This window comes from Panthera tigris, chromosome A3, assembly GCF_018350195.1.
Source record: "Panthera tigris isolate Pti1 chromosome A3, P.tigris_Pti1_mat1.1, whole genome shotgun sequence".
In the NCBI taxonomy this organism is placed as follows: domain Eukaryota; kingdom Metazoa; phylum Chordata; class Mammalia; order Carnivora; family Felidae; genus Panthera; species Panthera tigris.
The window spans coordinates 6,390,064-6,409,877 of NC_056662.1; the positions used below are offsets into that span (position 1 = coordinate 6,390,064).

Genomic DNA, 19,814 nt, shown 5'->3' on the forward strand with positions numbered 1-19,814 from the left:
TCTGGGGCGCCTGGGTGGCGCAGTCGGTTAAGCGTCCGACTTCAGCCAGGTCACGATCTCGCGGTCCGTGAGTTCGAGCCCCGCGTCAGGCTCTGGGCTGATGGCTCGGAGCCTGGAGCCTGTTTCCGATTCTGTGTCTCCCTCTCTCTCTGCCCCTCCCCCGTTCATGCTCTGTCTCTCTCTGTCCCAAAAATAAATACAAAACGTTGAAAAAAAAAAATTTAAAAAAAAAAAAAAAAAAAAAAAAGAACAGTAAATTTCTGTTGAGTTGCCCAGTTTGTGGTGCCTTGTTAAGGGAGCCCTAGGGAACTGATAACATCGAGTATTCAACCTAGCTATGCAGGGCAACCTAGCTATTCATTTTTACATGAATCCTAGAAGCTTAAAAGTGCTCACTATCTTGCTTTTCTGGCAACAGATTACTTTTTAAGCAAATTCTCGGGGCCCCTGGGTGGCTCAGTCGGTTAAGTGTCCGACTTCAGCTCAGGTCATGATCTCACAGTCTGTGGGTTCCAGCCCCGCATCGGGCTCTGTGCTGACAGCTCAGAGCCTGGAGCCTGCTTCTGATGCTGTGTCTTTCTCTCTCTCTGCCCCTCCCCTGCCCACGCTCTTGCTCTGTCTCTGTCCCTCTCTGTGTGTGTGTCAAAATAAATAAAGATTAAAAAAAGTTAGAGGAAAAAAAGAAAATTCTCTCCCTGAGGTATTCCTGAATGACACCCAGTGTCCTGCCTTGACTGCCGGAGGTTCGGACAGCGGTGGGGGCCGCCCTTATGACACAGGAAGAGCCAGCACTCTTGGTTCTCACCTGCCCTCTGCTCCCCTCGTCAGCCCTGCTGCCCTCAGTTCCCCTTTCCTCCCGCTTCCTTCCTTTCCCTTGAAGTGCTCAAGGTACTGACGTTTACAAGTTCACTAGGATCCAGGGGCACCTGGGTGGCTCAGTCGGTTAAGCAACTGGCTCTCGATTTCGGCTGAACTCATGATCTCCTGGTTTGTGAGTCTGAGCCCGTGCTGGGCTCTGTGCTGACAGCAGGGAGCCTGCTAGGGATTCTCTCTCCCTCTCCCTCCCTGCCCCTCCCCAACTTGTGTTTTCTCTCTCAAAATAAGTGAGCTTAAAACAAAATTAGAAGTTCACTTGCATCCAGTCCAACTCTCCAAGCACCAAAACAAGGTCTCAGGTTCCCTTGCAACGTTCTAGTTCCGTGACGTAAAACCAGCTTCTCTGTAACGCTCTGTGCGGTCAGCCCTGTTGTGCTACAAATGTGTCAACGTGGTCACCGACGTGGACCTGTGAGGTGGGCCTATGCAAAGGACAGCTTCACGCCGTCCCAGGGATGGTTCCCATTCCGGGCAGAAGAAGACAAAGGCTGGCTGCTGTGGACCACTTAGTCCCCCAAACCCGGTCGCCCACTGGAATCATTCCGGAAACTCCTGAATAAGAGCAGAAACCCATGGGGCGCTACTCCAACCGCGAAGATTCTGACTCAGTGGGCCTGACGTGGGCCACGGGAGCTTACACCACCGTGGCGACTCTACCACGCGGTCTGGTCTGGGACCCACGGACTTAGGGCGTTTGGCTCCTGTAAATAAATTTCAGCTTCGTTTCCCACCTTCTCATATTTCTATGCTTTTCAGCAGACTTCCTGAGTCTTCTCGCGAACGCTCGAACACACAGAAAACAGCTTCCACACTCTGGGGGAAAACACACATACACCTGGACAGAAAGTCTACGTGGTTCCCCTCCTGCCCGAAGGGGGCCCAGGCCGGTGGAGTGCTGGGTCCCGTGGTGTTTCGCCCATGGCCGTCACCCGCACCTGACGCCACAGCCGGACTCCTGTTCCGCTGTCGCTCTCCATGCATCCCGCCCAGGTCTACACGTCCGTGCTCCCACGGGCGTCAGTGGCTCTGCGCTGTAGGCCCACCTGCACCTGCCCCTTGGCCGGGCCGGGAACTTCCCGCCACCCCGTGGGACTCACTCCCCTGGCCGCTCCCCTTGCTCCCACACCCTGCCCCACCCAGGCGGGACGACACCTCGCACCTCTGTCTCCACAGGCTGCCTGGGCAGCCTCCTCCCTCTGATGCGGCAGCTGCCCCTCCCCCTCCTCCCTCCGACGCGGCAGCTGCCCCTCTCCTCCCCCTCCTCCCTCCGATGCGGCAGCTGCTCCTCTCCCTCCTCCCTCCGATGCGGCAGCTACTCCTCTCCCTCCTCCCTCCAATGCGGCAGCTGCCCTTCTCCCTCCTCCCTCTGATGCGGCAGCTGCCCCTCCCCCTCCTCCCTCCGACGCGGCAGCTGCCCCTCTCCTCCCCCTCCTCCCTCCAATGCGGCAGCTGCCCCTCTCCTCTCCCTCCTCCCTCCAATGTGGCAGCTGCTCCTCTCCTCTCCCTCCTCCCTCCGATGCAGCAGCTGCTCCTCTCCTCTCCCTCCTCCCTCCGATGCGGCAGCTGCCCTTCTCCCTCCTCCCTCCGATGCGGCAGCTGCCCCTCCCCCTCCTCCCTCCGATGCGGCAGCTGCCCCTCTCCCTCCTCCGTCTGACGCGGCAGCTGCCCTTCTCCCTCCTCCCTCCGATGCGGCAGCTGCCCCTCCCCCTCCTCCCTCCGATGCGGCAGCTGCCCCTCTCCCTCCTCCGTCTGACGCGGCAGCTGCCCTTCTCCCTCCTCCCTCCGATGCGGCAGCTGCCCCTCCCCCTCCTCCCTCCGATGCGGCAGCTGCCCCTCTCCCTCCTCCGTCTGACGCGGCAGCTGCCCTTCTCCCTCCTCCCTCCGATGCGGCAGCTGCCCCTCCCCCTCCTCCCTCCGATGCGGCAGCTGCCCCTCTCCCTCCTCCGTCTGACGCGGCAGCTGCCCTTCTCCCTCCTCCCTCCGATGCGGCAGCTGCCCCTCCCCCTCCTCCCTCCGATGCGGCAGCTGCTCCTCTCCCTCCTCCCTCCGATGCGGCAGCTACTCCTCTCCCTCCTCCCTCCAATGCGGCAGCTGCCCTTCTCCCTCCTCCCTCTGATGCGGCAGCTGCCCCTCCCCCTCCTCCCTCCGACGCGGCAGCTGCCCCTCTCCTCCCCCTCCTCCCTCCAATGCGGCAGCTGCCCCTCTCCTCTCCCTCCTCCCTCCAATGTGGCAGCTGCTCCTCTCCTCTCCCTCCTCCCTCCGATGCAGCAGCTGCTCCTCTCCTCTCCCTCCTCCCTCCGATGCGGCAGCTGCCCTTCTCCCTCCTCCCTCCGATGCGGCAGCTGCCCCTCCCCCTCCTCCCTCCGATGCGGCAGCTGCCCCTCTCCCTCCTCCGTCTGACGCGGCAGCTGCCCTTCTCCCTCCTCCCTCCGATGCGGCAGCTGCCCCTCCCCCTCCTCCCTCCGATGCGGCAGCTGCCCCTCTCCCTCCTCCGTCTGACGCGGCAGCTGCCCTTCTCCCTCCTCCCTCCGATGCGGCAGCTGCCCCTCCCCCTCCTCCCTCCGATGCGGCAGCTGCCCCTCTCCCTCCTCCGTCTGACGCGGCAGCTGCCCTTCTCCCTCCTCCCTCCGATGCGGCAGCTGCCCCTCCCCCTCCTCCCTCCGATGCGGCAGCTGCTCCTCTCCCTCCTCCGTCTGACGCGGCAGCGTCCAGCTCTTCCGCCACCCACACCCACACGCTGTGCCACCTACATCCTGTCGCGTAGCTTCAGGCCTCCCCGCCGATGCGCCGTCAGTGTCTCGATGTACTTCTGCGAACGTGCCCGTTTCTAATTTTACTCAGATTTACTTTAAACGTGAACGGGGCATTCTTGCCATAAGTATAAAAACGGCACCCCTGCCGCACACGTAAAGCAGACAAAACCACGCAGGACACAAAACTAGTCTCGCTTGACCCGCCAGCCGGAGCTCCGCGTGCAGCATCCTCCCCCCGCAGGAGCCCTGCACGGGTCAGAGCGCCAGTGAAAACCTACTCGGAGCCTTGCCCCTCGAGGCACGCGCGAAGTCTGAAGGAGCCCGAAACGGGAGTCCCCGGGGCGCTCTCCGGTATCTCGCAGACACGTGTGGGGTCCCGTCTGCGCGCTGCCCCCCACCGACGCTTGCACCACGGGTGGTCACGTCCCGACCTCTGCGAAAGTCTGACCGATGAGAACCATGCTCTGCCTTCGAGGCTTAGAACGCACGTCTCCTCCTTCATAAAGCCACTGCTCACCGGCACAGTCAAAAGGAAGTTCTCTGGCCCCTGAGCTCCAACGACATCTTACCATCCACTTGGAAGCTGGCCTCAAAAAAAAAAAAAAGTAGGGGCGCCTGGGCGGCTTAGTAAGTTAAGCACCCAACTTCGGCTCAGGTCATGATTTCATGATTCATGGGTTTGAGCCCCATGTCAGGCTCTCTGCTGTCAGCGCAGAGCCCGCTTCGGATCCTCTGTCCCTGCCTCTCTCTGCCCCTCCCTCACGTGCGTGCACACTCTCTCTCTCTCTAAAATACACACTTAAAAAAGAATAGGATCCTTCGTCTGACTTATGATTCCTGCAGGACTGCACTCCCTTGAGCACAGACTGGGCCATCTCTTTCCTAGGAGCGCCTGTCACCTCACCTTCCACACAAGATGTCATAAGCACAGGTGAATAAATGACATGAATCAATTTCTGAACGCATTCTGTGAATTTCTTCTCTTTTGTAAAAGCTTAGCGAGGCAGATTCCAAATTCTGGGATGGCTTTATTCATAGTCACCCTAAACTGGAAACAACTCCATGCCCCTCGGTGACTTCTTCACCAGCAACCAACTACCTTTTGCCCGCACGCAGTCACCCAGGGTGTCCTCCACATCTGGCTTCTTTCACAGAGGGATCGTTTTGAAACTGCAGGACACCTGGTCCAGTTTAAGCTGCTCTCTGGCTTCCTACCGCACCTCGAGCGAGATCCACAAGCCCCAATGTGGGCGGCTGGGCGCGGTATGAAGTAACCCCTACCTGTAAGTTTCTCCTACTTCTCCTCTCCTGCACCACCCCCCCCCCCACCCCCGCTCGCCCCCCAGCCTTCTGTTCTCACACTAGCCACATCCTGTCACTTCCCAGCTTTGGCTCCAACTCTGCTTGGCTGGCTCCTTTGTGCCCTTCAGGTCAGCTCAAGCCCCCAGGGGCGCCTCTGTCACCACTGCGCCAGCCTCTCTCCCTCTGGGACGTCACCCCGTTTCTTTCCTGGCATCTGTCACAGTCGCTACTGCCTTGAGCCTCCTTCCCTGTTGTCTGAGTGCCTCTCCAACTGGGATGTGGGGTCCGTGAAGGCAGGGGCTGTGACGATCTCACCCACTAGGCTCTCCCACCATATAGTGCTCAGGACACAGGCTGGCCCCTGACAGGTGTTCAGTGAAAGCTGTTCAACGAAAGGATAATTCACAACAGGGAGAACCAGAACGAGGGGCTTGAAATCCAAGCTGAGTTAACATGGGTGAAAGTACAATCGGGAGCTGTTGGCATCCACGGTGTTAAACTAAACGGTAAGTTTTCCGCAGGCGAACAGCAGGCCAGAGACACAAATGTCTGGGGGCTGCCGCAGCAACACTGGGAAAGTGGGGCCATCGGTATTTGTGTCATGTGACCCGAACAGGTGAGCTCCTACATCATGTATTTGCTCTCTCGTGTGAGCACTTACTGAGGACACAGCACGTGCCCTGCAGAGAATAAGCTCTGGAGGGTGATGAGACAGACAAGCCTCGCCCCCGCTCCCAAACGCTCACAGGAGGAGCACAGGGGAATTTTAGGGCAGCGGAAATACTGTGTGTGATGCTACAATGGTGGGTACACATCGTCCCACGTTTCTCCACACCCACGGGATGTGCAAGTGAAACTTCACGTAAACTGGAGATTCTGGGAGATGGTGTGTGAAGGCAGGGTCGTCAGTTGTAACAAATGTACCCCCTGGTGGGGATGTTGATGGGGGGGGGGGGGCAGAAGGAATAGGGGAAATTCTTTACTTTCCTCTTAATTTGCTGAGAACCCAAAACTACTCTAAAAAAAAAAAATAAATAAAGTCTTATGGGGGGGGGGGGAGGGCAAAAACAAAGTAACCGCCCCAGTCCTGTGGGAAAACCACCATGGAAATACCAATTACATTCTGATGAGGAGAGCGAGCTAACAAGGTGCCCGGGGAACAGGGAAGGAGGCTCAGCAGCAAAGGTTCACAGGGGGCATGACCTCCCCAGGCTGGTAGGTCACGGAAGACAGAACAAAGGCACAGCAGGGAGGTCAGGGAGCAGCCCAAGCTTGGCCTGAGCCGGACAGGCCTGCAGGGACTGGTCACCAAAGGCTGTCTGGGTCTGTTTCCAACAAAGACGAGCCATGGAAGGGCTTTGAGCAGAAAAACAACGAATCAGATCTATTTCAGAAAGAACTGAAGCATGTTGAAATGACACATGGAAGGAGGAACCCTAAACCGTGTGACTTCCTCAGCTACCAAGAAGGAACAACTGACATGTGTCAACAACTCACCGTGTGACAAACTTCTGCTTTTATCTCTTTCAAGGCTCGTTCAGAAAACACACAACCACAGCACCGCAGGAAGCAAAACCTGGAGAAAGAATCCAAAATGGAAGTTGACTTAAGTAATAATTTTTAAATTACAGCCGGATTATCAGCTAACATTTGTTCAGTTTAGACAAAGGCCAGGGACTAAAACAGAAAAATGGTTACATTTGATTCCATTACCGGAAAAAAACTAGTACGTCCTATATACCTATTTATACGTAGAAAAAGAAACAGAAATAGAGAAAAATACAGGCCACAGTCCCATTCCTGCTGCCTTGCAAAAATCCTTTAGAATCAAGTCTCTCCTACAAATAAGATAAATACATTAAAAATAAAACCACAAACATAAAAAGTCAAAAGACAGAATAGGAACTCAGAGAATATTTTATATATATATGAGATTGAGTAGGAGTATTCAAAATGCTCTTAAAAAGCAAAAATAAACAGTGTGCTAGAAAAATGGGCAAAAGACATTCACATGTGATTCACAAAAGAACTATAATTGGCCAAAACATAAAAAATGTTTAACCGCAACTGTTACAGAAATTCACTGCAAAACGTCATATAATGTTTTACGTATCCGACAGTGACAAAAGAGACTGAAGGTGTCCAGCAGGAAACTGAGGAAACAGGCATGTCTGTTGGGGGGCGGGGGGTGGTGCAGCACGGTGCAACTTAGAAGGACAATTTGGCAGAGTCCCGCACAAGAATCACCTTTCGGAATGTCTCCTATAAAACCTGCCCACGAGGGTACGGATGCGTAAATATGTATTTATGAAGCTGTGTAGGACAGCGCTGCTTGGAACAAGGAAAAAGAAAGCACCTAAATGTTTGTGAGCAGAGGAATGGGTACGTAAGTTTGGAACACTCACACAGCTATAAAAAGAGTAAGGTAAATCTGTATGCAAGGCTATAAAAACATACTCAAATTAGAGAAGTAGGACAAAAAAGAGGTTACGATATGTACACTGTGTTGAACACGTTTACATTTCTACTGGCAGAGGCATAGGGAAGTGTGGTGTATGTGCATTGGTGCTGGGCGGGTCTGCAGGGGGCATTAAACTCCAAACAGTCAAGAATGCTGCCGCTGGAGGCGAGGACTGGGGGAAAGGGGCAAAAATCATCAGGTGTACATTTTACTTTACCTGTTCCTCTAAAAATGCCTCAATAGAAGGTCTCTCCAATTCCCTAGGGATTAGAGTGGATGCAGCTTGCCTCAACAAAAACCCAATTAACAACAACCATACTAAATTCACTTACTGTTGTTTACGACAAAAAAAAAAAAAATTCTATTTTATGGATGCTTACTAACTACTAGTAATTTAAATTTGTTTACTTTTCTTTAAACAAAGGCTCAATGTTTTCATTACACCAGTCACTTATTTCTATTTTTCTCTATATTTGAATCTTTATTATATAACATTTAATAAATGTACAAAGTAACCCCCAAATCAATTTTCTAGTGTGGAGGCCCTATTAATAGCAGGAGGGCAAAGCCAAAACACACAAATTCACTGGGAAGAGAAAAGAGAGATTAGCTAGGGGATGAAAGGGAAAAACTAGGGAAACCAGTTGAAGCAAAAGCCATAGGTAACCCCTGCTCAAGACCCCAGAGTTGAGTCTGTTTCTGCTAAGTTCCTCTTTCAGGGTGAACCATGGTTTTCTTTAAAAAAAAAAAAAAAAAAAAAAAAAAAGTGGGAAGCCAGACACAAAAGGTCAAACACTGAATGATTCCATGTATAGGCAGTATCCAGAAGAGGCAAATCCATGCAGACAGACAGCAGACTGGCGGTGGCCAGGGGCTGGGGAATGGGAGGGACTGCTCCACGGTCAGGGGGTTTTCCTTGGGGGTGAGGGAAACCGAGGAAGGAACTAGGCAGAGGTGCTGACCTTTATGTTATGACTTTCACTTCGAGATAATGTGTATGTACCCATGTGCAGAAACACACACAAAAGTAGGACAAGCTTAGGTAGGTGAGTCGGCTTCCCCAGAATATTGCCTGCTTGACCCTAACAGTGAACTTTAGCTTTTTAACTAATTGATTAATTCTTCTTTCAGCTCTATTTAGGTATAATTGACAAACACAAATTATATACATTCAGGGTGCACAACTTGATCTGATACGTACACACACTGTGAAATGATCACCATCAAGCCAATTAACATATCCACCACCTCAGTTACCACTAAATGGTCAACTCTGAGGGGCTTAAAGGATTTAAATTCACACTGTCTGAAGAGTAGCATCTTTAAAAGCTCCCTGGGCCGAAAATTTTCCTTCTCTCCAAATCCATAAAGCCACAGGTTATTCCAATTCGGAGCACGGTGCTTCCTCCCTCAGGCACAGTTTGCCCCGCATGGCGCACACACGTCTGTTAAGCAGAAGTGTGCAAAGGTGCCAGAATGCTCCAGGTTCAATGTGGTTGTTTACAGACCAACGGAAGTTTTTACTTAGGTGAGCTACGTCTCCCCTCTGCCCCCAGCCTAACCCCATTTCCTGAATGAAAATGGTCAAAAATTACTACCTTCCACATGTAATGTGTTAGGCAGAAGATTCCAGATGACAACTGGGACTACCAGCTTTTAAAGATATTTCTAAATGGTGGGAAAAGAGGTTAAACCTTTGGCTCACACTGAGGCATCCTATAAAAAGGCACCTACTGAGCCATTCAACACTCATATTTTTTAAGGCAAAAGTACACAGGTCACTTACGTTCGCTACACAAATGTCAACCTTAAGATTTCTGGTGCTCTGCTCAGAGGATTTGTTCGCTCCAAATTTAAAGCAAGTTACCATCACCAGCTGGGTCTTTAGCTGACTGACTGACCACACATTCGGTAAAACGATTTTCCGCTGCCTGTTTTTCGGCAGTTATGAGGAAATGGAAGTTGTCTGGTGGGCAACATTTGTCCTTTGCTTTCTCTCCCAGAGGAAAAGACCAAATAACGCACCTCCCGTGTCGCATGAGGAATTTTAAAAATCCCTCCCTACTCTCGGCTCTCCTCCTCTCAGGAACAGAAGGCACAGGCACCGAAGCTGGGTGCGCTTGGACACCACGTCACAAACGGCCGCCAGGGAATTAACACGGCCTTGTGCCAGCTCTGTTGCCTCCGAGGCACCCCCAAACCAAAGGACGCTTTAAGCAGTCTGTGCGATCATAAAGCTACAGCGCAAACCCTAACAGTGCCCGTCCGTCTGACCGGACTCTCCAGCAGCTGCCCCACATCCATCACTGACCTGTGCCGGCCATTCATCTCCAAGCCCACAACGGGGCAGATGAAACGTGCCCGCTGGAGGTCATCGTGTTTGTCACCCTTTGTGTTTCCTTTATCCCCTTCCCAGGCGGGATTATCAGAAAGCCTTAGTTCTGTCACGTTCTGCGAAAAAACATCAATATTTTAAGAATTTATCTGATAAGTGGATCCTCCTCAGCCTCAACGGCCGCCGAAGTCAGCAGAGAAATTGTTATTACAGTCCTTTCCCGTCCAAACCTCTTCTTCCTACTTTCCTTTGGCCGTCACTTATAATATGAAGAAAAACTGAAACCACAAATTGTGATAGGAAACGAGTTTTCCAATTCACTGACTGGCAAGTGAATTAGTTAAATTCTACTTTACAATTATTTTGACATTTAGGGAAAAGTAACTTTGGACGTGAAAAACTACGCCACTAAGAGAAAGCTCTGTATCCGTTTCATCCAGAAAGGAACACGTTCCTTCCCTGCAGATGAATCCTCACTGAGGTGTTCCATATTACTGGCCGCCCATGTTTATTTAATAACTGAACAGACAGTAAAATCTGTGAGACCACGGTCTAATATCCAAAGCAGAATATTAGCCAGAGAATACTACTAGATCCCAAGATCTGGCCATTCGGGTTTTCAAAAATTCACCTTCACAAGGAGTCATCTAATGGCTCCACTTGAGCATCTGACATTTAACCCACCATTTTGATTTCAGCACTCCGGACAGCAGCCGAGAGCCTTGAAAGGAAAGCCACTGTGCCTTGGGTCGGCTTCCTGGTTGATGCGGCCATGTGTCTCCTCAAGTTCTCGAAGTATGTGTGGACCAGTATATGACAGTAATGATAATCTGGCATATTTGCATCATTTTATCTGAATCCTTCTGCTTTTACAGTTCTGATTTCTTGGAATTGTTTTCTTTTTTGCATTAAAATTAAAAGTTCAACCATGTACCTCGAATATTATTTTCAATATAGAACTGTATAAATTAATTTCAATGATCATCATATTCAAATAAGATCACTACGCTACCATGGGTCTTTTAAGGAATGAATTCTCTTCCCAAGATAAAAGGTGACAGAAATCAACATGGCTATTTCTAAAGCATGACTTTAGCTACATCTCAGAATTACTAATTTGCCTGAAATTAACTGTTCTTGTATCCTGTAATCATTGCAAGAATTCAAACAAAAAACCTAATATCATAATAAAAATTTTAAAAAGAAAAAGAAAAGAAAAACCCGAAGCCTTACATGGGGAGTCAGGCATTCTGGTTCTGGGTTAAATGTGTCATTCATTGTGTGGCCTCAAAAAGTCATGGATAGTGAGAATTCCCACCTGTGGGATGAAGTGTTTGACAAGCTTGATGGTCCCCAAGTTCTCTGCCACTTTTCTGATTTTTCTCCCATCGACCAGATTTGAAAGATTTTGTCCTCTCAACCAACTTCCTTTACTTAAAAACTTGTTTTTCCATTTAAAAAAAACCTTTTTTTAATGTTTGTTTATTTTTGAGACAGAGAGAGACAGAGCGCGAGTGGGGGAGGGGCAGAGAGAGAGGGAGACACATAATCTGAAATAGGCTCCAGGCTCTGAGCTGTCAGCACAGAGCCCGATGCGGGGCTCGAACCCATGAACCATGAGATCATGACCTGAGCTGAAGTCGGATGCTTAACTGGCTGAGCCACCCAGGTACCCCCTTGTTTTCCCATTTTTATGAAAGAACTTTAACTGCCAATCAGAATGTCTAAGTAGCAAGAAATACTACACTGATTTCATAGTGATCTACCTAGAAGTCTCTAGTTCCATAAGAATTATAGAATTGAATAAAAAATTCAAGTAGCCAAGCTTTAAATACAAAAATGATGTCTCCAAACATTTATTCATCACATTAACAATTTTCAAAGTTCTTTTGCACATATTACATCATAACAGATTTATAATGCAGGAAGGCCAGGTGTGGGAATTTCTGGCTTGAGCTTTAAGTGACCTACCCCAAATCACACTCTTATTAGATGGCTGGGTGGGACTGGAATTCCAAATCTCAGCCTTCAGTCTATAATGTGCACGAATTCTACAAAATAAATCTTAGCCACTGACACCCCTGGAGCACTTCAGAATCACCTGTCTTACCTTGATGCTTTTAATGTGAGATGTTGCCTTCCCAAGAGCCTTTTCGGAAGATTTGTCCAAAAGGAATTCAATGACGGCATCTTTGTTATAAAGTCTGCAACAATAAGGGTCAGTCCAAACACTGTGGCAACAATCAACCGCCACACAAAGGAGGAAGAACCCAACTGAGCTCAATCCAAAGTCATCTACACTGGATAACAGAAATGGCTTGCATCGCTAAAAAAGTAAATTAAATCCTGGTTCAACTATCTCCACAGCATACAGAGAAAGAAAGTAGTTTAAACCAAGGGTTGCAACCTGGCAATCTGAGGACTGATTGGGATCTGAACAGTATGGGAATTTAATACAAAAGTACACATTTTCAACTTTCCCTGGGGAAAACAAAAATCACCGGTTCTGGAACCACTGGGCCCACTTTCTGGAACAGCAACAGCTGACGGGAAATGGGTAGCAGCTGCCCTTTCAGACAGGACACGGACTCTCCAGTTTTCTCCAGTCCCCACCATTCCCTACAGCCCCACATGGCTCCTTCATGCATTTATGTTTCTAACGGAGCTCCTACTGGCCCCTGAATTTTCAGATCATGAATTAAATAAATCAAACTGAACAGGAAAATGCGGAAACATGGTCAGAGACAAGGAATGATAACCTAGGCTTCACACATTTGTTTGAGATGATTCACATTTCATGAATCAAGAACCGTACTTACACACCGAAATTCTTTTAAAAATTACTGAATAAAAACTCATCTCAATTAAGTAAAGGAACCATACCTGCCAAGTTCACAGGCAACTATGGGTCGCCTTAGTATTTCCTGACTTAAAGTACAATAGTTCCACTGGGCCACTAGTTCAGCATCTTTGTCAACCTAAGGGGAAAAAAAAATCCCTTCAATTAACTTTCACCTCCGAAAGACATATGGTCCACAGTTCTACATATAAAGGCTAATTCAGTTTTACCACATGTGATGATTTTTGTCTTTGAAATCAAAGATAGCAACACACGAAGCTGGGACTTAAAAAGTCAAAGTAATCAACACCATGTCAAATAAGTTCCCTCTAAATGTGATACCTAAAACAAAACATTCACATCAAATAATTAAATTGCCTATGCAAGCTGCATATAAATATTAGCATTTGCATCCTTTTGAGTTATTTATTCTTTGTAGTAATCTCTACACTCAATGTGGGGCTCGAACTCACAACCCCAAGATCAAGAGTCACACACTCTTTCAACTGAGCCAGCCAGGCAGCCCTGGCCAGTATTAGCCCAAATACTAATTTGTATCTTAACAGTAAGTTAGAGAAGCCATATAGAAAACAATAAGCAGTACTGCTTAATTTCTATCAATGGGAAAGGCTCCAAAGCTTTAGCAGAATATAAGGACTCAGGACTCAGAAAATAGGTTTGTTGTTTTTTAAAGTTCAGCACAAAGACTACAGAATTCTTTTAATGTAGTTAAAAAAAATTTTTTAATGTTTATTTTTGAGAGAGAGAGAGAGAGAGAGAGAGAGAAAGAGCGAGAGAGGGGTAAGGGTAGAGAGAGAGGGAGAGACAGAATCCGAAGCAGGCCCCAGGCCCTGAGCTGTCAGCACAGAGCCCGATGCGGGGCTCGAACTCATAGACTGCGAGATCATGACCTGAGGTGAAGTGGGACACTTAACCAACTGAGCCACCCAGGTGCCCAAAGGCTACAGAATTCTTAATAAAAATCACCAATTTAACACTGTTCATTAGGGAGCATATCAAATCCTTACCCACATTATGAAAACCCAAACATAAGACCTTCCATTGCCCTCAAATGCTATTTCACCTACATAATATTCCATGTCCCTCTCTTTTCCCCTCCTAAAATGCCAAACCTGAATAATATAATAGGATGGCATAAGTGGGACAAAATAGGAAAAGACAAAAATGAGGAAAAATTCCCTTCAATTTAATTTCTACAGTAACAACTGCTTAAGTGTTTACTGTGTGCCAAGCGCTATGTTAAGCAGTTTCTGTGACTTAATCTTTTAGCCCTCATAAAAACCCTGTAGCTTAGTATTTTTACTTTGTTATTGAGGAATTGGGAGTACCAAGAGGTTAGGTTACATGTCCGAGGTCACACAACAAGCAGATGAAGGAGCTAAGAACCCAAGCAGGCCAGCTCCAGAGACCATGCTTCTAATCGCTACTTTCTATTGCCTATTATTTCAAACAGAACAAAATAAAAATAAAACCCGCATTATGGCAACCGTTATTCTATCTATACCCCAGGTCCAAGAGCCACACTTTGACAGCTTAAACAGCTTTTATCAAAATTCACACTGTAGCTGAGCCCTGAGAAAACCTGCCACCAGTGAGGTCAATTTACTACATTGTCTGCAGATGCAAAAAAGCCATTCAAGTCCAGGATCTACTTTCTGGATCCCTTACCTTCTTTACCCATAGTCCTTAGCTGATTCAAAAAATATCGGGAGAGGTGGGGGCAGGGAGAAAAGCCATAAACTAATCTTTACCCAGGGATCTAAAAATTGGTAACCCCCCAAAACTTCTGAAAACATTTTTTTTCCAAGGTCTGTCTTCTTTTCAGGGCAAGGTCTTAAATTCCAGACCAAACACACCATATGAGTAGTCAAAAATATTAAATTACTATATATCTGGGGCACCTGGGTGGCTCGGTCGGTTCATAGGTTCAGGCCCCACATCGAGCTCTGTGCTGACAGCTCAGAGCCTGGAGCCTGCTTCGGATTCTGTGTCTCTCTCTCTCTGCCCTCCCCGCCCCCCAAAATAAATAAACATTAAAAAAAATTTTTTTTAAATTACTATATATCTATCCGAAATGTAAGCAATGCAAAGGCTGGACTCTGTTCCCTGCTGTGTCCCCAGGGCCTAGAATGGTGCCCATGGCAAGCATTTAATAAAGTATTTGTTGAACAAATAAGAATAACACAAATCTATCCTGCCTGAGCGCTCCGGCTGTCTCCGATCACCCTTTCTTCTTTTCTGTCCCCTTCTGACACCCTGCCGAGCTTTTCATTAAGGTGCTCCTCTTCAGCCCTGGCCATGAGTTAACAAAACCAGCTGCATGCTTTTCTGGCAAAGCTCTTATGAACGTCGACTCTCCAGCATTAGCCTATGCACATGTAGGTGTGATCAGAGGGCGCCTCCAATCTCTTGAGTGCTCATTCATTCTTGCATCCAACACTTATCTACCAGGTGTTGACTGTGTGGCAGAGGTAAGACACACAAGGTCTCTGTTCACATAAGAGAAAGACAGACAATAAACAAATAAAAACTGTGATTAAATACCATAGAGAAAAACAAAGCAGCAGAAGAGGATAGAGAGGGAATGTATTTTGCAACAGTGGACTGAAATGACATTTGAGGAAAGAACTGAACGAAGTAACAGAGGTGAATGATATCTCGGTGAACGATGTATCAGGTTGTGGACATTCTACTCCAGGCTGAAGAACAAAGGTCTGTGTCGCTGAAACAGAACGAAAGACCTGGAGGGGGGGTGGGTAGAAGATGAGGGGTGAGAGAGACAAGGCATCTGATCACACAAGACCTGGTGGGATTTTCTTCTGAATATGACAAAAAGCTGCTGGGCGGTTTTAAACAGAGGGGTGATATATGAGATTTACCTTTCAAAAAGCTTTCTCCAGCTGCTGAATGGAGAATACATGGAGCACCCACGTGTGCCGGGCACTAAACTGGGTGCTTTACATGCCTTCTGTTATTAAAAAGGAATTACTAACACTTCGGGGCGCCTTCTGTTATTAAAAAGCAATTACTAATGCTTCGGGGCGCCTGGCTTAGTCGGTAGAGCATGTGACTCTCGATCTTGATGTCATGGGTTGGTGCCCCATGACAGGCGTAAATTATTAAAAAATAAATAAATAAAGCATAAAAAAAAAAGTAATTACTAATGCTACCTTTGAATTCCTGCAAAAATGGTTGGAAATCCCGGCTTCATTAGCTATCAGTTGTGTGATCTTGGTCATGTTACTGACTCAGTTTTCGTGTTAGCAGCATGGAAATTATATACAATGTTCTCAGTTACCTATGGGAATTAACAACTACCCGCTCATTCATTGGGTACTCACCATATTTACTGTGCCAGGAACTGTGCTAGTTGTAGAGGGGGAAAAGGCAAAGCCTCTGCCACAGGGAGCTTACCTTTCTCTGTGACGGACCTTAATCAACCACGAAGGCAGTGCACAGAGTGGTAAGATAGCTTTTTAGGAGAAGGGCCTGCTCTCGTGTGGATAAGGGAACCTTTGGGAAGAATTCCCGGAGAAAAGGAAGTTGGTGTGTACAAAACTCAACCAACAGCAGCCACCCGTATCCTTGTTACTAACTAACGGCAGACGGGCTTTAAATCCTGGCCCTGGCACTTAACTAGAGGGGTAACTTTGTCCTCCCGGCCCTCAATTTCTAGGTCCGAAGAGCGAGGATAATGACAGTAAGAACTGTACGAGCTACCCCATATAAAGCGTACCCCCAGGTGAACGGCAAAAGCAAGCACTCAATAAAGGTCTGATATTAATACTGTCGGTAATTCTGAGTTCTCCAAAAGAGCACGGCAGCGTCAGGAGCCCCGCTGGCTCACACCACCCCCACCTCCCCCTCGCTCCCTGGGGACCCCACACCCCCGGCCCCCACCGGGCCCACGTCGCTGACCTTCTCAACCTTCTTCGGCCCCTTCACCAGTTCGTGTCTCTTGGGGATGGTTCCTCCGTCGCAACCCATCGCAGACCCGGAGTCAGAATCCCCAGGAGCGACCACTTCCGGGAGTTCCCGGCGACCGCCGCGGTCACTTCCGGCGCGCCTGGATGACGCGCTACGCCCGCCGCCACGCAGTGGGGCGGATCCGTTGCCAAGCCCCGGTTGCCATGGCGAGCGTCGCTAGGCGGTGGGCGAGGCCCCGCGGCCCGGCCTGCCGGAGCGCGCGCGAAGCCTTGCGCGCCGAGGGGCTGGCGGGGCGTCCCTCCCTCCTCCCGGTGGGCGCTGGATTTCTGCCGCCCTGTGGCGGTCGCTCGCCGCGGCTCGGGAGCGGGGGTGACTCAGGAGCATCCCCGGTTCTCGGGCCCCGACCCACCCCAGCACGTCTGACTGTGGGTCTGGCACATCCCCGGAATGGGAGCGCCTGGAGGGAAAGGGGCGCATTTTATTAACGCAATTAATGATGCATGTGAATGACATCCGTTGTGTCAGAGAACCATCACGTGTGCAAAGGAGAACTTGTAACTGAGCGCCACCGTGACTTTAACACTCTCAACAAATCCCGTGAAGTGGTGTTCTAGGAGGTTCTGGGGGAGTAAGATTCTCTAGGCCTGCAACTTTCATACTGCCGTGTGGACCGTCTATAGATGAAATGTTGCAGAGTTGGTGCAGGAATGTATCCGATCCACAGCCCCCCTTAATTTATTAAAAAGCAGGTGTAGTGAACAGAGGCAGCTCTATCAAGGCTACGCTGATGTTTGCTTGCCTTTTCCAAGAGATAGGTTGTATTAGGTCCATAATGAGAGGCCAAATCTCTTGCAAAACCCCGGCTAAAATCCATGACTGTCTGCTTTCAGGCTCTTGACTCTCTTTCTAGTTTTTCCTTTAATTATGGTAAATATTAGGGGAAAGTCTAACCACAGCGAGTAAGGTGGACCTATACGATTGGATGTTACCTTGCTGACCACAGTGAGACATAAACAAACAAACAACCCTGAAAATATTCCCCAGTTGGGAACAGAAAACGTGGATATGAAAACTTCAAGGACTGTAACATTGGATTCTCTGTGACTGCAATTGATGGGAATTTAAAGAAAATAAACCTTTTAATCCGTTGGTCTCTCATTGCCTTATGATTTATTTTTATGCCAATCACAGGAATTGTAAACTGTGAGCGTGGGGACTTTGTTTTAGTCCCCATCGTAGCCTCGGTGCCTGGAAGAACCTTTGGCTCGCTCAGTATGTATTTCCACAATAAGACCAAAGGAAGTACAGACACGTTCAGCGAGGGTGATAAGTCCAGTTTGGGCAGGCCCTAAAACTGCTAGGTACTAGGGGAATCCATTTACAAGTACAGAAATAGAGGCCTGGAAAGCTTACAAGTACAGAAATAGAAGTCCTGGAAAGATCAAAGGACTCGCCCAAGGTCCCACAGCTGGTAGGAGGGAGAGCTGGGACTGGGTTCCAAGATTACTTTTCTCCCCCAAAGGATGGAAAATCAGGGACGGAATAGCATAAACCCAAAGATCTTTAGACAGACTCTCAAACCAGTGCTCTTTTCTGGCAACAGAGTCTGCCCCTCCCCTAGCTCATTTGGAGAAGTGAAAATAAAAATACCTGCTCTGCATTTAACCATGGCGGCGGACCGGGAGATTGGGAGGCACGGTTTCCTCTGTCTTTGTAACTTAGGAGGCAGGGGGTACAGCGCCTTCCATTTTCCGAATGACAAACCTGAGACTGAGCTGTGCAAGGTGTCTTGGCTCAGGGGCACACGGCAGGTGAGTAACAGGAGTTCAAGATGAGAGGCCTTCTCAAGTGAGGCCCATGGAACTACAAATGCCATGTTCCTTAACCTCTCCCCCAAAGCTACCGTGACACCCAGCAAAGCAGTGACCACTGGGTGGGCCGTTGAAACTCAGGCAGCTGGATTCTTTTTTCTCTTCCTCCTTGGTTTCCTCATTTAGAGTATTGGCTATTAGGCTACGCTGTGCTACCGAAAATACACAGCTTAAGCTTTTATATAGTTAATATCAGCGGTAGCAACTCATTTGTGTTTAGAGCCGGCTAAGTATCAGGTACCTCACTCGGTGTTTCACGCGCTTTGTGCCATTTTGCTTGAGCCACATTAGACACACTGGAGCCATCACCTGCTGTTACCTTCCACTGCCTTTGCTGAACGAACTGACACAGGATACTCCCTTGTGAGGATCTTTGACGACAGCTTTGCCCCAGCCTGGCTGTGGATGTGAAGGGCCGGAGATGGATGAAACCAACAGAAAGAAAACCATGAGCCCCTAGCAAAACCAGTATTTCTTAATCCCAAAAGGGTGTTTGGACCCACTGGAGAATTTGAGAAAAAGTCTGGACTCACTCCCCGTGGAAAAATATCCGGTCGTGCATAGAAAATATTGCTGCAGTTAATACGAAAATGTAGCTCATTCACCAGCCCCTGAGGCCCCGGCCAAGAACAAGTAGTTTAAATGTTCCTACTGCCTGTTGCAATTGTTTCCAAATGTTTTAGTCTTCTGAACCGTTGAGGGTTTGATTTCCTGTGAGCTCTCCCCCTGCGCTGTAGTTTGAAATTCTGTCTGGGGGCACCTGGGTGGCTTAGTCTGAATGTCTGACTCTCGATTTCGGCTCAGGTCGTGATCCCAGGGTTGTGGGAGCGAGCCCCACGTCGGGTTTTGTGCTGAGCATAGAACCTGCTTAAGATTCTCTCCCTCTCTCTCCCTCCTTCTCTCTCAATAAAAAAAAATACAAATACAAATAAATAAAATTCTGTCTGGACAAGGCTGACAGGCAAAGTGACTCATTTTGAGAGTTGGCATGAAAAACCAACAAATATGTGTTACGGTTCTTTAAGACTTTTACAGCCACATCATTCAAGGTTACACTTAAGAGGATGTCCGAAGGAGGGTTCAAGTAAAATAAAGTGGCCCTCCTCCGAGCTTCTCCTCTGACCACTACCCCCACCTTGATTTAATTTCATCATGGCACCTACCACCCCTGGCATCATATTATAAATTTAAATTTTGACATCTTGTGTGCCGTGGATTTTTTTTTTTTTGCATTGATTATGATTGTTTAAATATTGCATCAAAATAAAATGTATCTTGGTTGCTAGGTTTTCGGGTGCCCCTTTACATTTTGCATTCAAGGAGAATGCCTCACTCACCTCACCTCTTCTCGCCCTGGTTTCCTGCCGCCCCCCCTTTCAGCTGGAAGGAAGGCTGCACGATGCAGAACCTTTGTTTTGTCCCCTGCAAC

General features: G+C 48.6%; 2 protein-coding genes across 5 annotated transcripts in view; one reads left to right on the top strand and one right to left on the bottom strand.

The window, feature by feature from the left end:
- Positions 1-16,651, bottom strand: part of RTF2 (replication termination factor 2) — a 42,907-nt gene extending 26,256 nt beyond the window's left edge. Inside the window, exons 1-5 of the mRNA XM_007087052.3 lie at positions 16,506-16,651; positions 12,611-12,705; positions 11,838-11,931; positions 9,704-9,843; positions 6,429-6,507 (exon numbers count right to left, since the gene is read on the bottom strand). Of these exons, the coding sequence (XP_007087114.1) occupies positions 6,429-6,507; positions 9,704-9,843; positions 11,838-11,931; positions 12,611-12,705; positions 16,506-16,574 (477 nt within the window). The 5' untranslated portion in view covers positions 16,575-16,651. The remainder of the gene's footprint in view (positions 1-6,428; positions 6,508-9,703; positions 9,844-11,837; positions 11,932-12,610; positions 12,706-16,505) is intronic.
- The window catches only part of LOC102969770 (beta-1,3-galactosyl-O-glycosyl-glycoprotein beta-1,6-N-acetylglucosaminyltransferase 7), a 78,401-nt gene that overhangs the window by 29,856 nt on the left and 28,731 nt on the right, over positions 1-19,814 (top strand). Inside the window, exon 4 of one of the 4 annotated variants that reach the window (XM_042980106.1) lies at positions 16,264-16,417. The exons of 2 other annotated variants lie outside the window; for them this stretch is intronic. In XM_042980106.1, coding sequence (XP_042836040.1) covers positions 16,264-16,316 — 53 coding nt within the window. In that variant the 3' untranslated portion in view covers positions 16,317-16,417. Of the gene's footprint in view, positions 1-10,425; positions 10,659-16,263; positions 16,418-19,814 lie in introns of those variants that run through there. One more of the 4 variants, XM_042980105.1, reaches the window with a different exon arrangement.